We start from the raw sequence: 20,438 nt of genomic DNA, 5'->3' as shown, positions 1-20,438 counted from the left end.
AAGAAAGTACATGTTTGAGATAAATTTGTAACACATTTTCTGATGAGTATAATTTTTATTTTCTCCATTTTCATTTCCCCTGTTTTGGCTTTCAAAATAAAACTGTGTAGTAAGGGCAAAACAAAAATTGCTGGGCTTTTCACAGCAGTGAAAATGTGCCAGAGTATCTGTTTCACAGTTTTAAAAGCTCTATGTGTTTGTTAGTGATTTCTGTTGAGTAGAATTAATTTTTTTTTACAATTGTTTGGATCTTCTTGCTATCATGAATGCTTTTCTTAAATCTTTCTTGAGAACGTCTCTCTCAACCTTTATCACTTGTCAAATAATTAGGCTGTCCAATTCTTCATGTATGTTTCCTCTTTAAAATCAAGCACTTGCTGTTTTAATGATTGTCGTAACACAATAATATATTTTTTCCTGAGATAATTGCACACTCATTAAATAACTACTATAATTGTCTTTGAAACATGCCAAAAAGAGAAGCATTTCTGCAAAAAGTAGTTAACAGATGGCAGGCATACGAACAAAGCTTCTAGCTGGGTCAAATTACAGGAGTAAAATAACAAGGTGAGACTAGTTGATAAAAATAAGTTAAATTTGTATTATTTTTTTAATGATAATGCAGGGTAGGTGTGGTTGAATAATTGAAATAACTATTTGGAAATAGATGTCTTGTTAACACTGAAAAACTATAAAGCATTTCATTAATGTGAGAGTACTGATATAATTGTGCAATTATAGTGTCTAGAAGAAGTGACACCTAATTACATAGAAAAGCTGTAGTTCCATGTATATCTAAACTATAATAAATTATGGGGGAAAAAAACTCCTTTCAATCTGTCTTGTTTCAATGCAATGTTTGGGCTATGAACTGACCTGGGACACTCCTCCAGGTACAGAGAAACTGGAGTTTTTTTTTGTCAAGGGTGTTTTTCCAGAATACAAGTTCCTGGTTTAGGTCTCTCAGTTGCACAGGATCATGTTCTGTAGACTCAGTGGAGGGGAGCTTGTCAATGCACACAAATACCTGAAGGTATCAAGAGCACGGGGCCAGGCTCATGCCAGTGGTACTCAGTGACAGGACAAGGGACACAAACTGAAACACAGGAGCTTCCATCTAAAGATGAGGAAAAACTGTTTCCTTTGAGGGTGACAGCTCTAGAACAGGCTGCCCAGAGAGGTTCTGGAATCTACTCAGGAACTGTCTGGACACCATCCTTTGCAACCTAGGGGGTTGAAATACATGATCTCCAGAGGTGCCTTCCAACCTCAGCCGTTCGGTGAGAGAGGGAGGAGTGGGAAGCATTATTTTCTGGAGTACAGCAGAATAATTGTGCATGGGCCTGCAGCCTTAAATGCAAAGAGAGTGCAAGTGGACTTCTTGTGGAACTGTCCATTAGTTCCAGTAACCACTAACCTGCTTTAACTAACACCGTTATCTACACTCTGCATTTTTAAGTGGCTTTGACAGTACCATTCATTGCCTGTACAACTTCCAGAGCAGCATTTTATCTTGAGATATTTTGTAGAAAATCAACATTTCATAAAGTGTGAGTGAAGTGTTATTACTGAAAGAGCAGCAGAACTTGTAAAGATGTTAACCAGTAGTGTGGTTTTGAAGCCAGAGAATCTGATAATTTGGAATTCATGTGGCGTTTGTCCAGGTGTCTGTGTGTTTTGTGCACTCGGGTTTTGCAATTTTTTGGCTATTATGTTATTTCTAAATATATAGATAGATTAAAATAATTTTCAACACTTTGTCTCCCGAACAGCCTCCTGCATCTGGAGAGGTATTGTTTTCTTTGTTTATTATCAGGTTTAAAAAAATTGCTCAATTTCCTGGTTACACAAATTTCTAAGAGTGTTTATCATCAGGTGTTGAGTGGATTGAATTTGGGAACTCTTAAGGCTAATAAATATAAATTAGTGGGTTTCTTAGGATAATGAGACTGAGAAGTCTAATGCTGATTTCAGTAAGCATGATAAATGAAGCTAGGAATGTAGCTTTAGGTTAGAAAAGATGACAAGTCTTACATTTTTGAAAGCTGTGTAATTTGTAGCAGAGATTGATTTTTCTTTCATAGATGTGGCAGGTTTTCTTTTGTGCGGATTATTTGGCTTGTATTTGTACTTGATCTTTTTGTTCCCTTGATATGTTACTGTGAAGGCAAGTATTTTAATTTATAGCTCCTGAAATTGTTCCCATCTTTTACATACTGCCTGCTCAGGAGTTAGCCCGTATTTGAAAATAATTTCAGTTAGTAGCGTGTCATACATGTGTACCTAATGCTGTTGAGCAGCATATTGAATTGCAAACCAGAATTTGTTTCATAGATTGACAGGAAGGCCTCTTTTAAGAGATATTCATGACCTCACAATTTAGGTATCTTGGACAGAAAAGTTAGTCTTAGTATTAAAGAAATCATTGCAAATATTGTGGTTCTGAGATTTTTGTGTATTTTCTTAGAGTTTGAAACAGTGTTTCAGAATGATTGTAGTACTACTACTGATAGGTTTTTAAAATAATCTTAAAGGGAATTGTTTCACTGTACCTTATTTTTTAATGAGCACCACAGCACAGAGATTTCTTTACTAGTATTTTAAACAAACTCACAAGAAAAGCATAGCTCTTGTGCTTTTTGAGACTTGCAACATGCTATGGCTTCCAGGACCTGTTTGTATTCCTCAGGAGGATAAGAAGATGCAGTGGAGTGCATTGTTTTTTATCTTAAAGTCATTGCAGCAGTTGTCCATGAGGCCTAGGTATAGCACAGCCTGATGTGTAAACTGTGGTAGCAGGAACTTTGGTCCTTGGAACACTTAAAAGCAGAAACCAGTTGTTAGAGAACCCAAGCTGTCACAGGGTAGGCAGGTAAATTATTTAAGGAACATCTGAGTGACAAAACCAGACATGTGTCTTACCGTCGTTGAGTTCAGTAAGAACAATTTTTAAAATAAATTAGGCAAATTTATTTTGATGTGTCTGTATTGTAGCTCCTATTTATATCATCCTTTGGAGGATTCTTTGACATGCAGTCATGCAGTGCTTGAAATCTGATCAACTCCTGACACCACATGAGATGTGTTTTTTTGTGCCAGCCCAGTGTGCTTTCTGACTTAATGTGGTTTAATTACAAATGTGTACAGGCTTTGAGTGATTTTAGATTTCAGAAATGGTGAGCCAGCCTTGCTAGTTGAGGACAGAGATACAGAGGGGCTCCTGCTTGTGACTATGCTTGGGGATGCCCTTGGCAGCACACTGTGGCCTCTAACCACTACCCAGGCTGTCACTCTGCTCTGTGTTGGTGACAGATCCTGCTGACTTCAGCTTTGTTCAAGATAAAAATGTCTCTTTTCTTGCCTTTACAATGCATCTAGTCCTGCCACTTTTGCTAGTAGCCAGACTCAGTTGAGGTTAGAAACATAACCATAGCAGTAATTTTTCAAAACCTGTCTTGCAACTTTTTTTTTTTTTTTTTTTTGCAACATTTTCTGTTTGATCCCTACCAAAAGTTACTTTATGGTTACTACTGTGAAGCTCTTGGATGCCAGGTTCTTTCTCTAGAAACTTTATAGGAGACTTTTGGGGAAAAAATACTTTGGTTTTTTTGCTTTTTGGGTTTCATTTGCCTGAAAGCAAACTGTTGTCCCCCAATACTATCCTCTGATACTTGGGACTTCTTATTTTTGAACCATCACCCTTTTTGATAAATTCCTTTTCTTTAGGCATCTTGCTTTACTCTTTAACTACGGGGGAAGAATCTTCTTCATGAATATTTAATTGAGAAAACTAGACTCAAGAGAAGTAGTTTCATTAGGTTAGCATATATGCTAAAGGACTCTTTTGAACTGAAGATTCTGGCTTACAAAGCAGCTAAAGCAGTTCATTGAAGCTGAAACAAAAACTATATAAGTTTTTTGATTTGAAGGGGAAGAAATATGCCCTCTCTTTGATTTAGATGGAAATATGCTGTGCAGTCAGAACTGATATTGGTAACTCCCCATCTGCTGATGTTAAAAATAATTTTTCCGATTTCTGTCATATATATTTTAGTTATAAGTGCTGGGTTTAACGTTAAGTGTGGTTTTTGTTTTTTTTTTTTAATCTCACTGAAATTATGAATGTTGAAAACATTTTGGATACTCTGTAAGGTACTGAGTAATACTACAAAAAAAAGACATGTTCAAAGATTAAATAAACTTTAAAACTTAACTGCTTCTAAGGAATAAAATTATTGTAGAGAGATATGTTACATGCTAGCCTTTCTGAATATGCAATCTGTTTTGACTTAAAGATCTTTCATGACTGGTATTTCCCTCTTAGTCAAATGACACCTATTTTTCACATCTGTCATCTTGTCAACAATACTTCATTGTTCTGCTACAAACAAGCACTGAAAACGCATACTTTAAAAAAAAGAAAAAAAATAAAAATAAGGCTGCCAATATTATCATAGAATCATTTCCTGGGGACTGACCAAGACAATGATCCATTGCAGCATGTTTTTCCAGTAGCCTTTATACTTTGAATAAGCTGGTTCACTTACCTTCTAATTGAATTGGTTTTTACCATTGCAGTCAATGTATTATAAAGTATGAGCAGAATTTGGTAAATTAGGCTGTTAAAGCATGCTGTGTAGGAAAAGCTACCTCTGTGCTTTGTTCAATGGGTGGTTGTTTCTCTGACCTAGCCTGACTTCCCTTTCTGTAGGTATTTACAGAAGTGAGGCACTGAGACAAAAGGTGGGCAGCTTCCTGCTGCTTCTAAAGGGTTCTTGCCCACTTGCCCTTCCTTTGATCCCTTCAGCAGGTTCAGTGACTCCTCCAAGTAGCAGCAGAGTACCAAGAATAGACCATGGAAAGTCGTGCAGTTCATAACCCTTCACACCTGGAATGTCTTCTGAATCTGGGCTGATAAATCACAAAGAGAGATTGCAAGAACTGGGGGACAGTGGAAGGAAATAATGACAGCAGTAAACTTCCTAAAGATGAAAGTGGGTTTTGTTTCAATCATAAAAATGTGTTCTTACAATGCCACTTTGATGAGAGATGTAGAGGGAACATTGGAACTGAAATTTTGACAAGAACCAATGACCATTAAGATCCTGTAGCTTTTTGTTGCTCAGAGATAAATGCTGTGCTGGTTTTAAGAGTGACTGGGATATGCATGCTGAAGCTACCTTGAATGCTGGGATTAAGGGGAAAGAAAGCTCATCATGTGATGTTCTTTTTGAAGGTAGTTTGGGTGGGTTTTTGTCTTCTGGTCTTCTCTGGTTGGTAAGAAAAAAAAAAAAAACCATGAGAAAATAACTTCTCAGTGGCACACAAAAGTGATGGCCATATAGATCATGGATGGGTAAGTGGCAACTTGGAAAAATTCAGTTTAATTTTGAGTTTGTTGCAATTTTCTGTTCTGAAGACTTTTGCAGTCAATTCATTATTTTACATTTAAATAAACATTTAAAATGATTTTGTCACCTTAAATTAGAGCAGTTTCAGCTAATGTTATGTTTTTCTGGAGTTTAAAAGTTAATTAAAAATGGTGGGGATAGAAGCTATAGAAGCTGTCTGCCTTTGTGTTAAATAAAGTTTTCCAAAGGTAAAATCAGGCATCGGTATGTGCATGTGTTCCAGAAGAAGCAAATTCTTATCTGTACTGTCCAAGACAGTGTTGGCTGATGTTAGATTTCAGTGGATTAATATATTTTAGAGCTTTACCAGGGGATTTTGAACCCTAATGACTGCTCTTTTTAAAGCAGAAATATCTGTTTGATTTTTCTTGTCTGTAGCTACTTAGTGAAGTATTTTACAGATTTATTTCAGACTTGTTTGAAACAGACTTGCTTCAAACAGTGAACTGAAACCTGAATTACCTTATATACAGTAGAGAGTTCAGTCATCTCTGTTTTTTAAGGACTCAAGTAATTGCAAAATTTGTAAGGTTAAGATTAGGCAGTAATGCAAGAAATAAGCATAAGGGTTTTTGCTAGACCATTTTGACCCATAGATTAAAGAAGAAAATCTTAAAGTAGAGGCAGAGGTATGGCATGACTGTAAATTTGATCTGAGCCTAGTAACTCAATGGCACATCCACCAGGTGCCTTGGATATGATAATATTTTTTTCATGGCTTTCATGGAGCCCATGGTTTGTTCTCTCATGTTAAGTGTAGTGATACAGCCATAATGCACCATGAGATGTGCCCTCATCAGGCTTAGACCAATGTAAGTTCTGGGTGTTCTGGCCCTGCATGAGAAGTTTTGCTGAGGCAGTGGGTTTTGTTGGCATTGTCTGCCATTTCCCAAACAGCTCTTACCTTACAGACTGGGCTCATGATGGGCACAGAACACCAAGCCACTAAAAACTGAAACATTAAATGCAGCAGCTTGGCAGAACAAGCAGGACGAAGTTCTCAATTTCTTTCATTTTCTGGCAATTTAGTCTGCTCCATTACATAGTGCCTCCTTTAAGAGTTACCATGCAAATTATACAGTTTTCATACCACTACTAAATATTCAGAAAAATATTCTAACTATAGTTGGCACTGAGCCCCAAAATACTTTCTTCAAACAATCGCTTCCAAATGGAAGCAAAATGTGTGCTGCAGACTCATTTTGTAACTTCTGATGCTGCCTCTCCAGCATGCCCAGGTTAGCAGCTGCTTCCATGGATGTGATCTTCCCCCCATGAAAGATAAGGCAGGTCACTGGCTAAGAAGCTGCAACTAATGACAACTACACTGTCTTCACTATATTAGTGGTAAAACATGATTACTGATATTGTTACTGGGTTCTGTAGCACTGAGATGTGAAACACCACCCTACATGGAGAGAGTGTGACGTGCCAACAGGTGCATGTTTCATCTTAGAAACATGACTAGTTTAAGGTTGCTGACCTTTCCATTAGTGTTTTCATTTCCACAGAAATTTAAAATTTGGTTATAAGCATGGTGTTAAATGCCTTGTGAGGCATAAACCACATTCACATCCCAAATCACAGATGTATGTTCTGAAGTGACTGTTACACAGATAAAACTGTTGTCTGTCTACAGTACTGTTATTATACTGTAACATTATAGGGAGCAAGTATGGAAGATGAAAAATACAGACTATCACCTGGTATCTTGTTTTCTTTAATCTATATGTAGCATGTCTATTTTAATTTGGGTTAGGTTTCATAAATGTGTGTCTTGAAATTCTGTATCCATTAAGCACAGACATTCATTAACAGTTATAATAAGCTAGAAAAGAAGCAAGTATATTATCTATCAGCATATTGAAAGAACCACAGTTTAGAATACTTCATTGGCTCTCTTAATAGTTCCATATATGCACCAAAGAGAATGGAAAAATGATAGAACCCCCTCAGATCTTCATTTGCCAGAGCTCTTGGCTTTGTGAAGCAATCCCAGCAGATGGTGTAGTGCAACTGTTGAACAAGAAAATAAAATGCAGTTCAGAAGGAACTCTGGAGGGAGTTTTCTCTGGAGTAATGAAACCCTACTGCATATTTAGGTGATCTTCCCATTAGTTGTGCAGAAGTAGCCTGATTAACTGAAAATCTCATTTCAGTTTACTGTCTGAAGAAAACATATTTTGTTGGGAATGCCATGCGGCAAAGGAGCTGCCCTTCTGCATGCATGTGGGGTGACACACATGGATATTTTAAGTAACCTTCTGCATACAGACTCCGTCAAGGCTGTGATGTGAGTTTTTGGGGTTTTTTTAATAGATGAACTTTTTAATTACAAATCCATCATTAAAAGTCACTAGAGGACTTATTTTTGCAGACTGTTCTAGAGGAAAGAAGTTCAGAGTAGTAGTAGTAGTATGGAATTCAGAAGTCACTGAGTTGAGTTCATGCTTTGGGGTTTTTTTTTAAGTTGCATTCCTAAACACGATTTTATAATTCAAATGATAAATGTATATACCTTTAAGATTTTTCACTGCAGTGAGTTGAAACTGCAGTTTTCAAATTTTCATGTGATTATGATGCAAAAAAAATGAGAAGCTAATTTGGACAAAGCCCCTGGACTATTGATTATTGTAAATAGTGCATTTTTTTTTAATTTGTATTATGGTTCTGATATTAATACTGTTTTGGTGACTTGACATGCATGAAGAGATGCCTTGTTGAGTAATAAATATGAACAAAGGTGGTGTACTAATGCATGAAGATAAAATTTCCAGGGGGCTAATTTTAGCTGCTTTTAGTGCAGTTGATGTCAAGGTCATCTTGATTTCCTGAGGACCTGGTAGACTGTAAAGAACTTGTTGTCCTGCAGGTTATGTACTGCTACCAGCTGGAGTGAAAGAACCACTAAAGGCATTGCAGACATAAACCTCAGCTTTCTGTTGTTGGACTCCTTAGGGTCATAATTTACCTCTTAGTCATAGCTCATCTAAGTGATCAGTAGATCCACAAGTAAAAAACATTATTTCAATAACATGCCTTGTATAATTCAATCACAAATGTGTGAACTTGTTAAAATTTCAGAGAAAAGCATAGTCAGTTCCTAGAGTCTATCAAGAATGGGTGTGACTTCGGAGTGATATTTCGTCTGAAAGGTTTTGTCCACACACAGAATTGAAATTAATGCTTCTCTGTTGTGAATGGCCACACCTACTGCAGGAAAGGTGTTCTTACAGTGGAAGCCATGTTTTACTATTGGAACAGATAAGGCAGGATTTAGGAGAGTTTTCTAGGAGGTAGAAGTAGTTTTGGTGTCAAACTCTTCTCCTTGGGGTTTCCTTTGTAGTGATATGTAGAAGATGTGAAGAGATTATTTGTTACTGTGGAGCAAATAAAAATGGGTTTAGGCTTCAGAGGAGAAAAACCTGATGTTTGTAAGTGTTGAGGATGGTGGTTTGTCCTTGCTGGGGGAAGGACTGTTATGTCAGTGAAGGTCTTCAAATGCATGTCCTATGCAACCACAACCAAGTGTTGGAGGAAATGCCTTTCTATGAAAAGCCTACTCAGCAGAGTACTGCTGGCTATTGGGAAGATGATGTTATGATTCTGCTGCTTGATATTGCCTGGTAATTTGACTGCTTTTACATTGTTTCACTAAGAAATCATTCAGATATGTGTGGGGTACCTTCTACTCCTGTGAGACAGCATGTCAAATTCCCTTGAATTGTCCCAAAGAGATGCTCCCCTGGCAGTGCATCAGGGCATGTATGGGGAATTCTTCAGTTGTTGTCTGATCTATTCCCTGAATATTTTTCTGGGCCAGCTCTGTAGTGTGAGCACCAGCAGGGCCCATACCTGCTGCTGCTGCTAATGGCTTTTGCGAGCAGCAGCAGCAGTGTGAATTTGAGGTGATTCCTGCCAATCTCCCTGCTGCCCACAGGATTGCGTGGAGCAGCAGGGAACTGACAGGAGGCTTGTTCCCTGCACTCGCTGCTGCTTGGCAAAGCCATTAGCAGCAGCAGATACCCTGGAGCTCCCTCTGTGCAGACTCAAGACAACATTGCATTGCTTTGCATTCGCTCATGTTTGGATGATTATCTTTGCAATCGTGAAAAGTACAAACCTATTTTTCCAAATAAAATTTTCAGGTTTTAAATATGTGGCCTCAGGGTTTTCCTTTCCACCTTCTCCTATATGTTTGTCAGTTAAAATTTCTTTCTTATTCTAGATGGAATAGGTTTGTAAGCCCTTGGTGAGAGGATATATTCCTTTAGGATGTTTTCCCTGCATTCCGTCTCACTGAGGGGGAGGGGTAGTTTCAGCTTGCAAAAGCCTTTGCCCTTTTTTTTGTAGATGCTGGAGAACCTTTGAAATTGTTTTCATTGTGCAAAATGATTTACAACTGTTCAATAATTTTATAGCTGTGCATGTTTTCGAATCATGAAATTATTACCAGAATAAAAGAGCTCCGCTGGATTAAATGGCTTTTGTTGCTAAGTGCATACAGATCCTGTCCTCTGTACTGCAAATGTGTTTCATGTTCTAATCTCAAAACACTCATGTTGCTTTCCAGTTTTGGTTTTTGTGGCAATGGTGATTTTCTTGATGAAGGTTTGATTACAGATTTATTTGGTTTAGAATGGCTGGCTGGTGCCTTCCTGCTTCTTCATGAATGTCATTTCCATATGGTTAGAAAATGTCATAGCAAAATCTTAAAAACCCCATGATCTGGGATTTTTATCAAATGGCTTAATGTTTGTGGAGTGCAAGAAACAGAACTCAGAAGGGATAGTACAGAGCAAGACACAGAGGAATTATAACACAGAGGAGCCTTGTCCAGCATACTCACAGTTTTACAGTAAGATTGTAGTGAATGTTGTTGAGGAATAAATTGGGAAGCAGCTTTAAGCTTTGAGAAAATGTGGCAAAGATACTGTCTTTTAAAAGAATAAAATATCTAGAAAGAAACTATAAAAGGATTCACGAAAAAGCCACCATTTCTGGATCATCTACTTAATTATTAAACATTTTTTTGCTTGTTTGTTTCTGGCCCAGAAACATTCAAGAACTGACCAATGTAACAGTACCGGCTTTAGTAGCATTTGGCTTTTAGAGCTGAAATTATACCAATGGTACATTAGGAATTTTTTTTTTTTAGCTGATCTCAAAATGTACAAGAGTTGGTTATTTACCATTTTTATTAAGATATAAAATAATAACCCATAATCCCTGTAATTTACTATAGTTACTGTAAGCATAATGTAGAAACATCTTAGCTAGTGTTCTCAAAGGTAAAATTAAAATGTAGTAATTGTCCTTGTGGTGCTGCAGCACATTTACAGAAATATCCTTGAATTTAAGTGGTATTGTTAAGAAAATAATTATTTTACAGTATTGGTACCACTAGTGTTTCTACTGGACAAGGAACTTAATTTTGAAATTAATCTTAAATAGAAGTGAAATGATCTTTTAGAGTAATGACTAATCTTAACAATCTCAAAATCCTTGCCATATTTTACATTTTCTATGGAAAAACATATCTTGCAAAATAAAGGTACATGTATATATTGAGCAGAACAGAAATCAAGTCCCGATCTTTCTTCCTTCTTCTTGAGTGGGCTTTTGAGAATCAAGGGTATTGCTAGGATGGAGCTATGCTGTCAAAAGCTTCTCTTTTTTTTGCTTGTTTGTTTTTTTACAACCTTGCAAAAATCCCGGTCTTCTTTGTGGTTTCATTTGATATGTTCACAATACGTATTTTCAAACTTGTCTGATTTTTTTTTTTTTAAATAGCACTTTAACCCAACCTGTGAATGAAGAGGTGCTTACCAGAGAGCCGTGTCCCGAGGAGGTCTCCACTGCAGGGTCTGGGCAGGGGCAGAGGGATAAAACCGAGCAGTTCTTCCATTTTCTGTAGGAAGCAGGGAAGCCTGTCAGCAAATTATTATAGTCACTGTTACCATCTTAGAGTAATGAAGTAAATGCAATAAAAATAATAATTTAAAAAATCAAAAAGTATATTGGAGAGCCAAATCTGCTGGTGGGTTTGCAAAAGCCACAGGCTGGGATTCGGCCGCTGTGCCCCCGTGCCCTCCCCCGGGGCTGGAGCCGCAGGGTTGCGGTGCAGCGAGGTCCAGCACGGCACAGCGCCCGGTTCCCACGGTTTTCCAAGGGAGCGAGCAGCCGCTGTGGGCGGCGCTGCGGGCGGGGAGCGGGAAGGGTTAAAGCCGATCCCCGCGGGGGTTAAACGTGGAGCCTAATGGAATAATGACGGGTAGCACCATCTGCTGGCCTAGTTCCGCGGGGAGCGGGTCTAACCAGCGCTAATATTGGCGCTGATGCCTTTTGATGCTTTGTGCGTTTCTTTCCGCGCTTTGTTGGGATCCGGCGGTCCGCGCACGGCGGGGCCGGGCCGGGCCGGGGGCGGCGGGTGCGCGCCGGGCAGGGCGCGGGGATGCTGCTGAGGCGGGCGAGCGCTCGGGGAGGGCTGTGCGCGGCCCGGCTGCCGCTCGCTAAATAGGCCATTTAGCAATCTTCTCCCCATGCTTTTCTCCTGAGCACTGCCGGGGGTGCTGGAAAAGCGGAGGGCAAGTCTTTGTCTGACGCCAAAAATGTCTTCAGTGAAGAGGCCAAGAGGAAGGGTAAGTGAGAGCCTGAATGAGTGGGAGGAGGAGGGGTTCTTTGGGCTAAAAGGCTAATGGGATTGAATAACCTTCCTTATTACTGGCTGCTGCTGCGGGAGCCGCATCGCCATCTTGAGCTGCTCCCGAGCTGGGTCCGGCTGTTTGTTCCAGCCCGGGGCTTTAAGGTGGCAGCGGGAGCGGCCCCATCCCTGCCTCCCGCCCCCGCCGCCCATGAGGCACCGATAGAACATGTATCCCGGGAAGTGCGCGGGGTTTGGCCAGAAAATGTGTTGGGAAATTCCTGGTGGCTTTTCTTCCTGCTCTAGGCACAGGCGCGTTTACGGGTGAGAACGTAACATAACTGTTATCTGCTGGGGTTTTGTGTTTGAATAGGAAATTCTTTCCATTCCTCAGAGGGGGAGGGGAGGAAAGCGAAAACATGTCTTCTGGCTGGCTGCAGGAGAGCCTCATCAGCCCCGTAAACAATTCTGCGTCCATGAAACGGGCATTAAAAACCCCAAGATAAAAACTAGCTACGTCTTCTGTCCAAGGCATGGAGCGTATGTTGATCTGAATAAAAGAGACGCTGGTTTCTGATCCGTTTATGGATATAGAGCTGTGTAATTTTAGTTATGGTTTTATCTTTTGTCTGTTTTTTAATCTCGATGTTGTTCGAGCATCTGTTTTGTTCATCACCGGGTTAGTCCTGTAGATCATTCATCTGTTTTAAGGTAACTGTGGTCCTGGTATCCTACCAAAGGCAAGACACTGATGCTGTTACCTTCGGGAGCTCCTCAGTTTTTAATATTTTACTGGAGGTGTTGGACGTGTGTGTCAAATGTATGGGAATGCTGCAAAGGTTAAGGATTGGTTTCTTTAATTACAGAGGTAGAGAGAAGGCTGAGAAAATTTCAGGATATTTTTTACTGACTTTGAGTACTTGGATTGGTTGTTTAAACCCAACAATTGATGTAGTTATTTTGAAACCCACGCCATTCTGTGGTATAAACTGAATTCCTCATTTTTTGTGTCTGCATAAGTCTCTGGCAGTTACAATTTTTAAAAATGCATATCCCTATCAAAAATGTTTGTGCTTTAAATTTTTAAAATAAAGGGATTTAATTTACTTTTGTTTCTTGCTACAGCCTCCTTCCAAGAAGACTGATGGTTCAGGATCATATACGAAGTTGCAGAATACCCAGGTGAGGGCAATGTCTGAAAAGAAGCAGAAGAAAAAAACAGACTCGGAAAGTAAACAAGAGAAGGCAAATCGCATAATATCCGAAGCAATTGCAAAGGCAAAAGAGAGAGGAGAGAGAAATATTCCACGAGTTATGAGCCCTGAAAACTTCCCCAGTGTTTCAGCTGAAGGAAAAGAGGAAAAGAAGGGTAGAAAAGTTAAATCCAAACCAAAGGATAAAGAGAGCAAAAAGCCGAAAACAGGTTCTTCATCCAAAATTAAAGAGAAAACAAAAATTGGGTAAGTAGATTAAAATATTGTCTTCTCTCTAGACTGTAAATTGTTGATTAAAATGGAAACTGCTTACTGATAATAAAATGTTCTCCTCTACTGCCTACACAAAATTCTTCCTGATTAAGTCCGTGTGTGGACTCTCTCATTCAGGAACAAGAGTGCTCTGTTTTCTCTTCAGATAAAATCACTGTAGGAGTGTCCTTTTGAAAGGAATTATTTTAGATAAATATTCCAAAATATTCTGTACTCACTTTGAAGCATAGACCCAAATATCTTTCATCTTGTTTTGTAGTCCATTCTGACTCCAGACTAGGTTTTTCTGGATTATAAATGCTGTCTTTATGAATTTTGGCATGTAGCTTCTATACACTGTGCTTGCTAAACTGCACAGGGAGAAATTGGAAGTTCAATGAACTTGTAAGCAAGAGAATATTCTTGCAGATATCATATGTATCAAAAGCAAAGCACATACTGGAAAGATTAAATTCTAAGAACTTTGTAGCCTTCACTTATGTTGGTTTAATCTGCCCTCTTAAAAATTTTGCAGACTCAGCTGGGTCAGGCTGGGTGTATACCTTGGAGAGAGGAGCTTTCTGAAGGCTTTAGGTGTTAAAATGCTCCAGGGGTTTCAGGAACTGGCTCCTCCTGGGAGTCCAGAGCTAACCTATGTTGCCTGTTTACTTTTAAAGGAGAGTGTGTGATTTCTGATGTTAAGTACGTCAGTCAGAACTTGAAATGGAAATCTTAGCTGCAGTCTGATTTTTGTTTTTTAAAATCCATGCTCTTTTTGCAGTAGCAGAAATATTAACTGGCATATCTCTCAAATTTAAATGTCTCATATACATATGTATATTTTAATGTACAGAGCAGAAATGAATGTTCTTTTAATCAGCCTATCTGCATTTTCTTTTTTACTTCTAGAGATCAGTGCTTTTCTTATATGTTTCAAGTAAACAAATTTGAGTAGCTATCCTGTAGTATGAAAGTTACTGCCATATACCCAACTTCATTCTTAACATGAACTTCCATGGTGTTAGTTCCTTTTTGTTCTGTTTGTGTGTTGGTGTATGATGTTGCTTGTAATTGCACTGACTAGTGCTTCCTTTTCTTTTTTTCTCCATCTAGTTCAAGGTGGGAATTTGGATGTGTACTTCCAAAGTTGATTTCACTTAGGTGTTTCTGAATTTACTCCTGTTCTATGACAAACATTTTGTGGGTCTGTCTAATCAGAAAGCTTACATTGTTGTTTAGGTAGTGTCAGTTTTATGGTACCTTGTGCTTTATCCTTAGTGTGCTTTCTATTCATTCTTTTGGATAATTGACAAAACCTACCAAAATATCATCTCTGTGATATACTACATAGTTGATGTAATATTTTTACTGTTATTAAATCATCTAAGAAAAATAAAGAAAAAAAATTAAACTCTTAGCTACAATTTATGATTCTGCACTCCGTTCTGTCTTGGTGAAATGCTGTGCTGGGCACATCCCTTCGGATCAGTTTCAGGATTTCATCAGACAGCGTCAGTTGAGAAAGAGACATTTCTCAAACTGTGTTTTTTAACCATGGTGTTTGTGTTTGATGCCAAGTACGTGCAAGCTGCTAGAGGAGCTCCTATTTAACTGTGGTCAATATTTCATCATTTTTGCATTGAGCTGTGAAGCTTTGCCTCCCCATTATTTACCAGCTTAATCAGCTAATGCACCAGTAGCACTCTGCTAACTTAGTCCTGCTGCCAGGTATTGCTTTCATTACATAGGATACATCCCTAAAGATGGAGCAGTCAGGTCTGGTAAGGAGCTGTGAAGAGTCTTCTAGAGCCATGTATTGCAGATTTCTCTTCATATTTACAGAATTCCATTTTATTTAGGTAGGCAGCAGCAAATCAAATGCTTTGAGACTTCCAGATACTTCATTTTTGTATCCAAACAGATTCATGTGTTGTGTTGAATTAGCACTATTGTATATTATTGATATAAATAAATAAAATAGTAACAAAGAATTTTTTAGCAAAGAATACACCAGGGATTTTGCAGAGCAGCAATTGCAATAAGGCCTTGATTTTTAAAAGAATAATCTTGCCAAATTCTGCTTTCTATGCAAGTGTCACTGCTGATATTATAGCAGAATAATTACTACAAAATCATTATACTTGTCTTTTCAACAATGATTAAAAAAAATTGTGGTTATAAAATTTGTTTTACTCAGAGAAAACCAAAACTAAATAATGAGTTTAGAAGACTAAAGAGCTCTCATAAAGGTTTTGTCCTATCTTCTGTTCTTAGAAAACATTTCTTAATGAATCTAAGCACATCCTTGGAATTATATTGTTAAATCAAAATAGGACTGGGTTTTTAAGTGTGTGGGTTGCTCCATCGATTTTCTCATTACCTTAAAATAAACTTTGACTGCATCTTGGGAGAAAATTTTACTATGCTAAAATAATACCTGTAAAAGACAAGTGCTTTATTGGGCAGAGGAGATCTCAGTTCAATGAAAATGGTTTTCTTCTCTGGAAGGAAAGATTTTTGACATCTGTTTAAAATAGGATAAAAAAAAAATTAAAATTCTTTTTCAATCAATAATGAGGAAGAGTTTATATTATGAATATATATACGCATTTGTAAATATGGCATTCCTTGCATTTAATCAGAAAACAAAACCTGAAGTCCCTTGATGTTTTAAAAAGATAAGTAAACAAATTCCAGTAATTAAGAAGCTATTATGAGCTAATTTTTCTGCAAGCAATATAGTACTGAGTGAAACCTTGAAGCCAGTTAAGGTTTGCAATAAAAAAAAAAAAAAATAAGATCAAGATACCTTTTTAGCAGTAGTAGAGAATTTATTTGGGTGCATCTGCTGTTCCATTTTAGAAGGAGTTCTACTGTGCTATGTCCATCCCCGATGAATGAATTTCTTTTCAGTCATGGTTTTCTATAGCAAACTCATTTAACTTACAGGAAGTGTTAAATCTGATTCAGTCTGGATTGGGAGTGTCAGAGCAGTGCGGGAGGTGATGCAGATTTGGGTGTTTTTGAGAAGATCTGAAGTCACATGCACGTTTTGGGTGACTCCTGTTTCATTTTTGCAGGCCAACAGGGAGCTGAGCAATCGCAATAACAAATATGTTGATCTATTATTTTTTTTTTCTTTTGAGAAATGTTTGAGAAACAGTTTGTATCTGGTCTTTCATATCTCTGCTTGCAACAAACACAGCCTGTTCCATACAAGCACAGTTGTACCCTCTATAGCCCAAGCTACAAGCAGCAAACTCTTACTTAGACTGTGATCATAGAGTTTGACCTCATACAGGGCTTTTGTCTGTGTAGCAAGTCCTGTGTTGCTCTGGAGGAGGATTTTCAGAGTTACAGTTGAACTGTAAATGCTGCTCCTGTAGAGCTGGAACACTAATTGCAGAATAGACCTTGATAAAATTACCTGGTAGCCATGTGTTAAAAAAAAAGAAAAAAAGGTGCCGTGCTTTAAATTGTAATACAGCATAGCTTTTACTGAAATTGAGTAGCCCTCATCTAGGATAAAGATGAATTTTAACTACTGTGTCTAGATTTGGGGGCAGGATGAATTTTCATCAGTTCCTGGTTTTTACTGCTCAGACAATCAGTTTGTGTTTGGTGGCTTCATGTTAACTGTTTATATTTTCCTTCGTGATGCTGTGAGATCTACACGTATAGGAAAAAATTATAGCATGATTCATTCCAATTTATCATTGCTAGTTAAAAATTGCTACCTGTTACTTTCTAGGCAGGCTGTAGTTTATTTCTAAAGGTGAAGGTTAAGGTTTTATTTCCCTGAGCTGTGAAGACAGAGAAATAATGCTTATTCATTTCATCAAATCTTTTAGAACTGGATTCTGTCGTTAGTAAAGTTTCCGTGCCATAAGTATTGGTGGAGATAAATGACTAAATTACATTATTACCAAGAACATTGTAAGGGTATGACAGAAATTATTAGAAGAATGTATGTATAATATATTAAGTATTACCAAAATAAGTTACCAATTTTCTTATGCACTGATGACTGATTAAATTAATTCTTCAAAATTTACTTTGCAATTTCTCTTCAGACAGCAGAATCTCTTTTCATATCCTGGCTATTTACCAAGGTGTGTTGACATTTAGGAATCTATTTAAACCTTTTCATATTTTTTGCATAGAACTTGTTTCCATTTATAAGCTTTTTCTAATTGATTCTACTTCTTCCATCTAAGGTGATGCATATTTAATCTAAAAAGTCTACTTCTTACCGCTTGATGTGAAGAATTATGAATTTGTGAACATTCTCTTGTTCAAAAAAGTAGATTGGCATTTAGGTTTTATAGCTCTCAACGTATTCCCACCTACTCAAACATAAAATTAAATATCACAGCCCTGATGAAGAGCAGCAGCTCTGCACTGGTGATGTAAAGGACAATATCAGTTGAATACATTTAGGTAATTTTTTTTCTTAATCACTGCATAGTTAAAATAAATAGGTCCCTCAAATTCCAGAACCTTAATTTACAAATGCTTGAGTCAGAGTGATAGTCCTTCAGTTCAAAACTGCTGGCAGAAATGACTGTATTATTTCATGTGCTAAAAGCAATGGTGGATTTTGTTCATTAATCCTTGAATTATGTAGCAGTGAATCCAGCAAGTGGGATGTGATGCTGTGCACTGCTCAAATGAGTAACTGTCCTTGTTGCCTTGAGATAAGTCACAAAAATACTGTTTACAAGCAGTTTTAGAGCCCAGGACCCTGACAGATAATCTTTGCTTGTTGATCTGATAGTGTTAAGGTGGTTTGAAACCCTTATAAACTCGGGGAGTAACTCAGGAGACGTGAGGAGAGGGGTGGAGAAGAGGTGGTTCACCTGTCACACTGATGCTGTATGAAGTGTGAGTGGCTGCAGCTTGGCTCTCCTGGGAGGCAGATGCTGGCAGCTGTCTTGGTGTTTCATACCAGCAGGGCAGTTGCTGGTGAGCAGGTCTGTGGTCAGAGACAAGGGGTGCTCACGGAATCCTTCTGTTCTGTTAGATCTGTTAAGGTCATTATCTTGTGTTGTCATTTAAATGGCAATAAGTTCAAGATTTGATCATTCTTCTGGGATGTCATTGCGCGTGCTGAGCTGTGACTCGGCAAAGTTTTCTCTGCTCCCAGGTTTTGATGCTTAAGTTGGGTCTAAGTAGCATCATCTAATGTTTCTACTGCAAACTGTAGGAATAAAAAGTTGTGTGGCCTTATCAAATAAATAATTGAACATTTGTTCATTATTTGGCATTATTGTTTCAATGTCGTGTGAGCTTGAACTGGCCAGTGGTTCCCAAAGGACTATTAGGAGTGTTTAAAAATCTGTGCACGGTCCAGAAGTTATTAATTTGAAATACTTCTGGGGAAGGAGACAGTGGCTAATATTCCTGTGTTAGTATTATTTATTAAACATATGGTAAAACAATAAAAGAAAATGGTTTTATACCAGCAAATTAATTCTCATTCAAGAGGATACAGTATCTTGTCAAGGAAACTTGTACTTTAGATTTTTAGCTAAGTTTCTAGTGATAAAGAATTGCTAATACTGTTGATAACGTAGGAGTTTTATTGTTAGTAATTTAACAAAGTGCTTTGGCTATAAATAATAATATCTGAGAGGATATTTGGGGATATTTGGACACTAATAATTAGTTACCTGGTGTTTTCTGTTTAGGGAAAATTGAAATAAAATGAGGTATAAAAGGCCAGCTGTACTTCCTATTCCTGATGTGCCTAATACATATTTACTGCCTTTTCCCTTCGATCTTCTGTAATATTTCCTTTTTCACTTTCTGGAAGGCTTTGAAAAGTGTTTATCACTTTAAAGCTGTTCAGAGTACTGACAGTGTTTCCATCACATTCTCTGCTATGAAACAGAAGGGGAATGGAGCACATTCTTACTGGTTTTCATTTATAAGAAAGAAGTTGCAATACTCTTCAAATAGTGGTTCTTGGTAGCTCTAAATCATGGTAGAAGTCTTATGCTAAGGATCAGAAGTAATATTGGCTCATGAAGAATCTTCTTTTTACACCTTTTTTGTGCTATAAGTTTCTCAACACCTTCAGTTTGTAATTATAAAAGAAGAAAATATGTATTGAAGAAGTCTGCATGTTTAGTTGTAGAAATATTTATAGATGTTATGTAATAAGATAAATATAAATTTTAAAAGGCAAGAGAAAGTGAAATTGGAGTGGAGTCTGGTGATATTATTTATGCTATGTCTACAGTGTGCTGTTAACTTTTCATAGAAACAGAATAGATAGTTTCTGTTCAGAACTGTTTGTTTCAGGGTAGAAAAAGGGATTTTAGCCAAGGATCTTTATGCTTTCATGCAGAAATTTATAAACTGGCAAGAGAGCTTGTTCGCTCAATGAAAATTTTTCACAGAATTCACCCAGTTTACAAGCTTCTGAAAATCATTGTTTTCACAAAGCAGATTTTTTTTAGAAGTTTTTGGCCAAAATATGAGCAGATTGCATTTTTACTGACAGAAATGTATGACTTTAGCACCATAATGTTGTTCAGCAACTTTTGATAGCAAGGAGCATTGTGATTCTGGGCACTGGATCAGAAAGAAGTGAAACTGCATTTATTCCTCTCATTGGCACCATATCCATATAGAGGAAGAAACATTGTGATCTACAGCATGCAGAGATATTCAGAAAATTTCAGGGAGATGTTTATGTAGTACTGGGGGTAGGGAATGCAAAGCAAGACACAGAAGGTGACAAATGTGTAAGGCTGCAGGGGCAGAACAAGAGGTGAACTCAAGGAGGGACTAAAACTAAGGAAAGGAGGGGAAGAAATTACCAGGAAAGATGGAGCTAGAGCAGTCTAATCACCAAATACCCCGTGTTCTAAAGCAGGTCCTTAAAATCCTCAGCTATTCAATGGATGCCAC

The 20,438-nt window shown here is 37.8% G+C and overlaps 1 protein-coding gene across 6 annotated transcripts in view; it reads left to right on the top strand.

Moving 5' to 3' along the window:
- The window catches only part of CHD9 (chromodomain helicase DNA binding protein 9), a 71,692-nt gene that overhangs the window by 6,522 nt on the left and 44,732 nt on the right, over positions 1-20,438 (top strand). For 4 of the 6 annotated variants that reach the window (XM_062500333.1, XM_062500332.1, XM_062500331.1 and 1 more), the window contains one exon: positions 13,180-13,514. In XM_062500333.1, the coding sequence (XP_062356317.1) occupies positions 13,180-13,514 (335 nt within the window). Of the gene's footprint in view, positions 1-12,022; positions 12,053-13,179; positions 13,515-20,438 lie in introns of those variants that run through there. The other 2 variants (XM_062500335.1, XM_062500334.1) reach the window with 1 other exon arrangement.

Source organism: Cinclus cinclus, chromosome 11 (assembly GCF_963662255.1).
Source record: "Cinclus cinclus chromosome 11, bCinCin1.1, whole genome shotgun sequence".
NCBI classification, from domain to species: Eukaryota; Metazoa; Chordata; class Aves; order Passeriformes; family Cinclidae; genus Cinclus; species Cinclus cinclus.
Note: the sequence above shows the minus strand (reverse complement) of the source record. Positions and strands in the feature narration are given on the sequence as shown.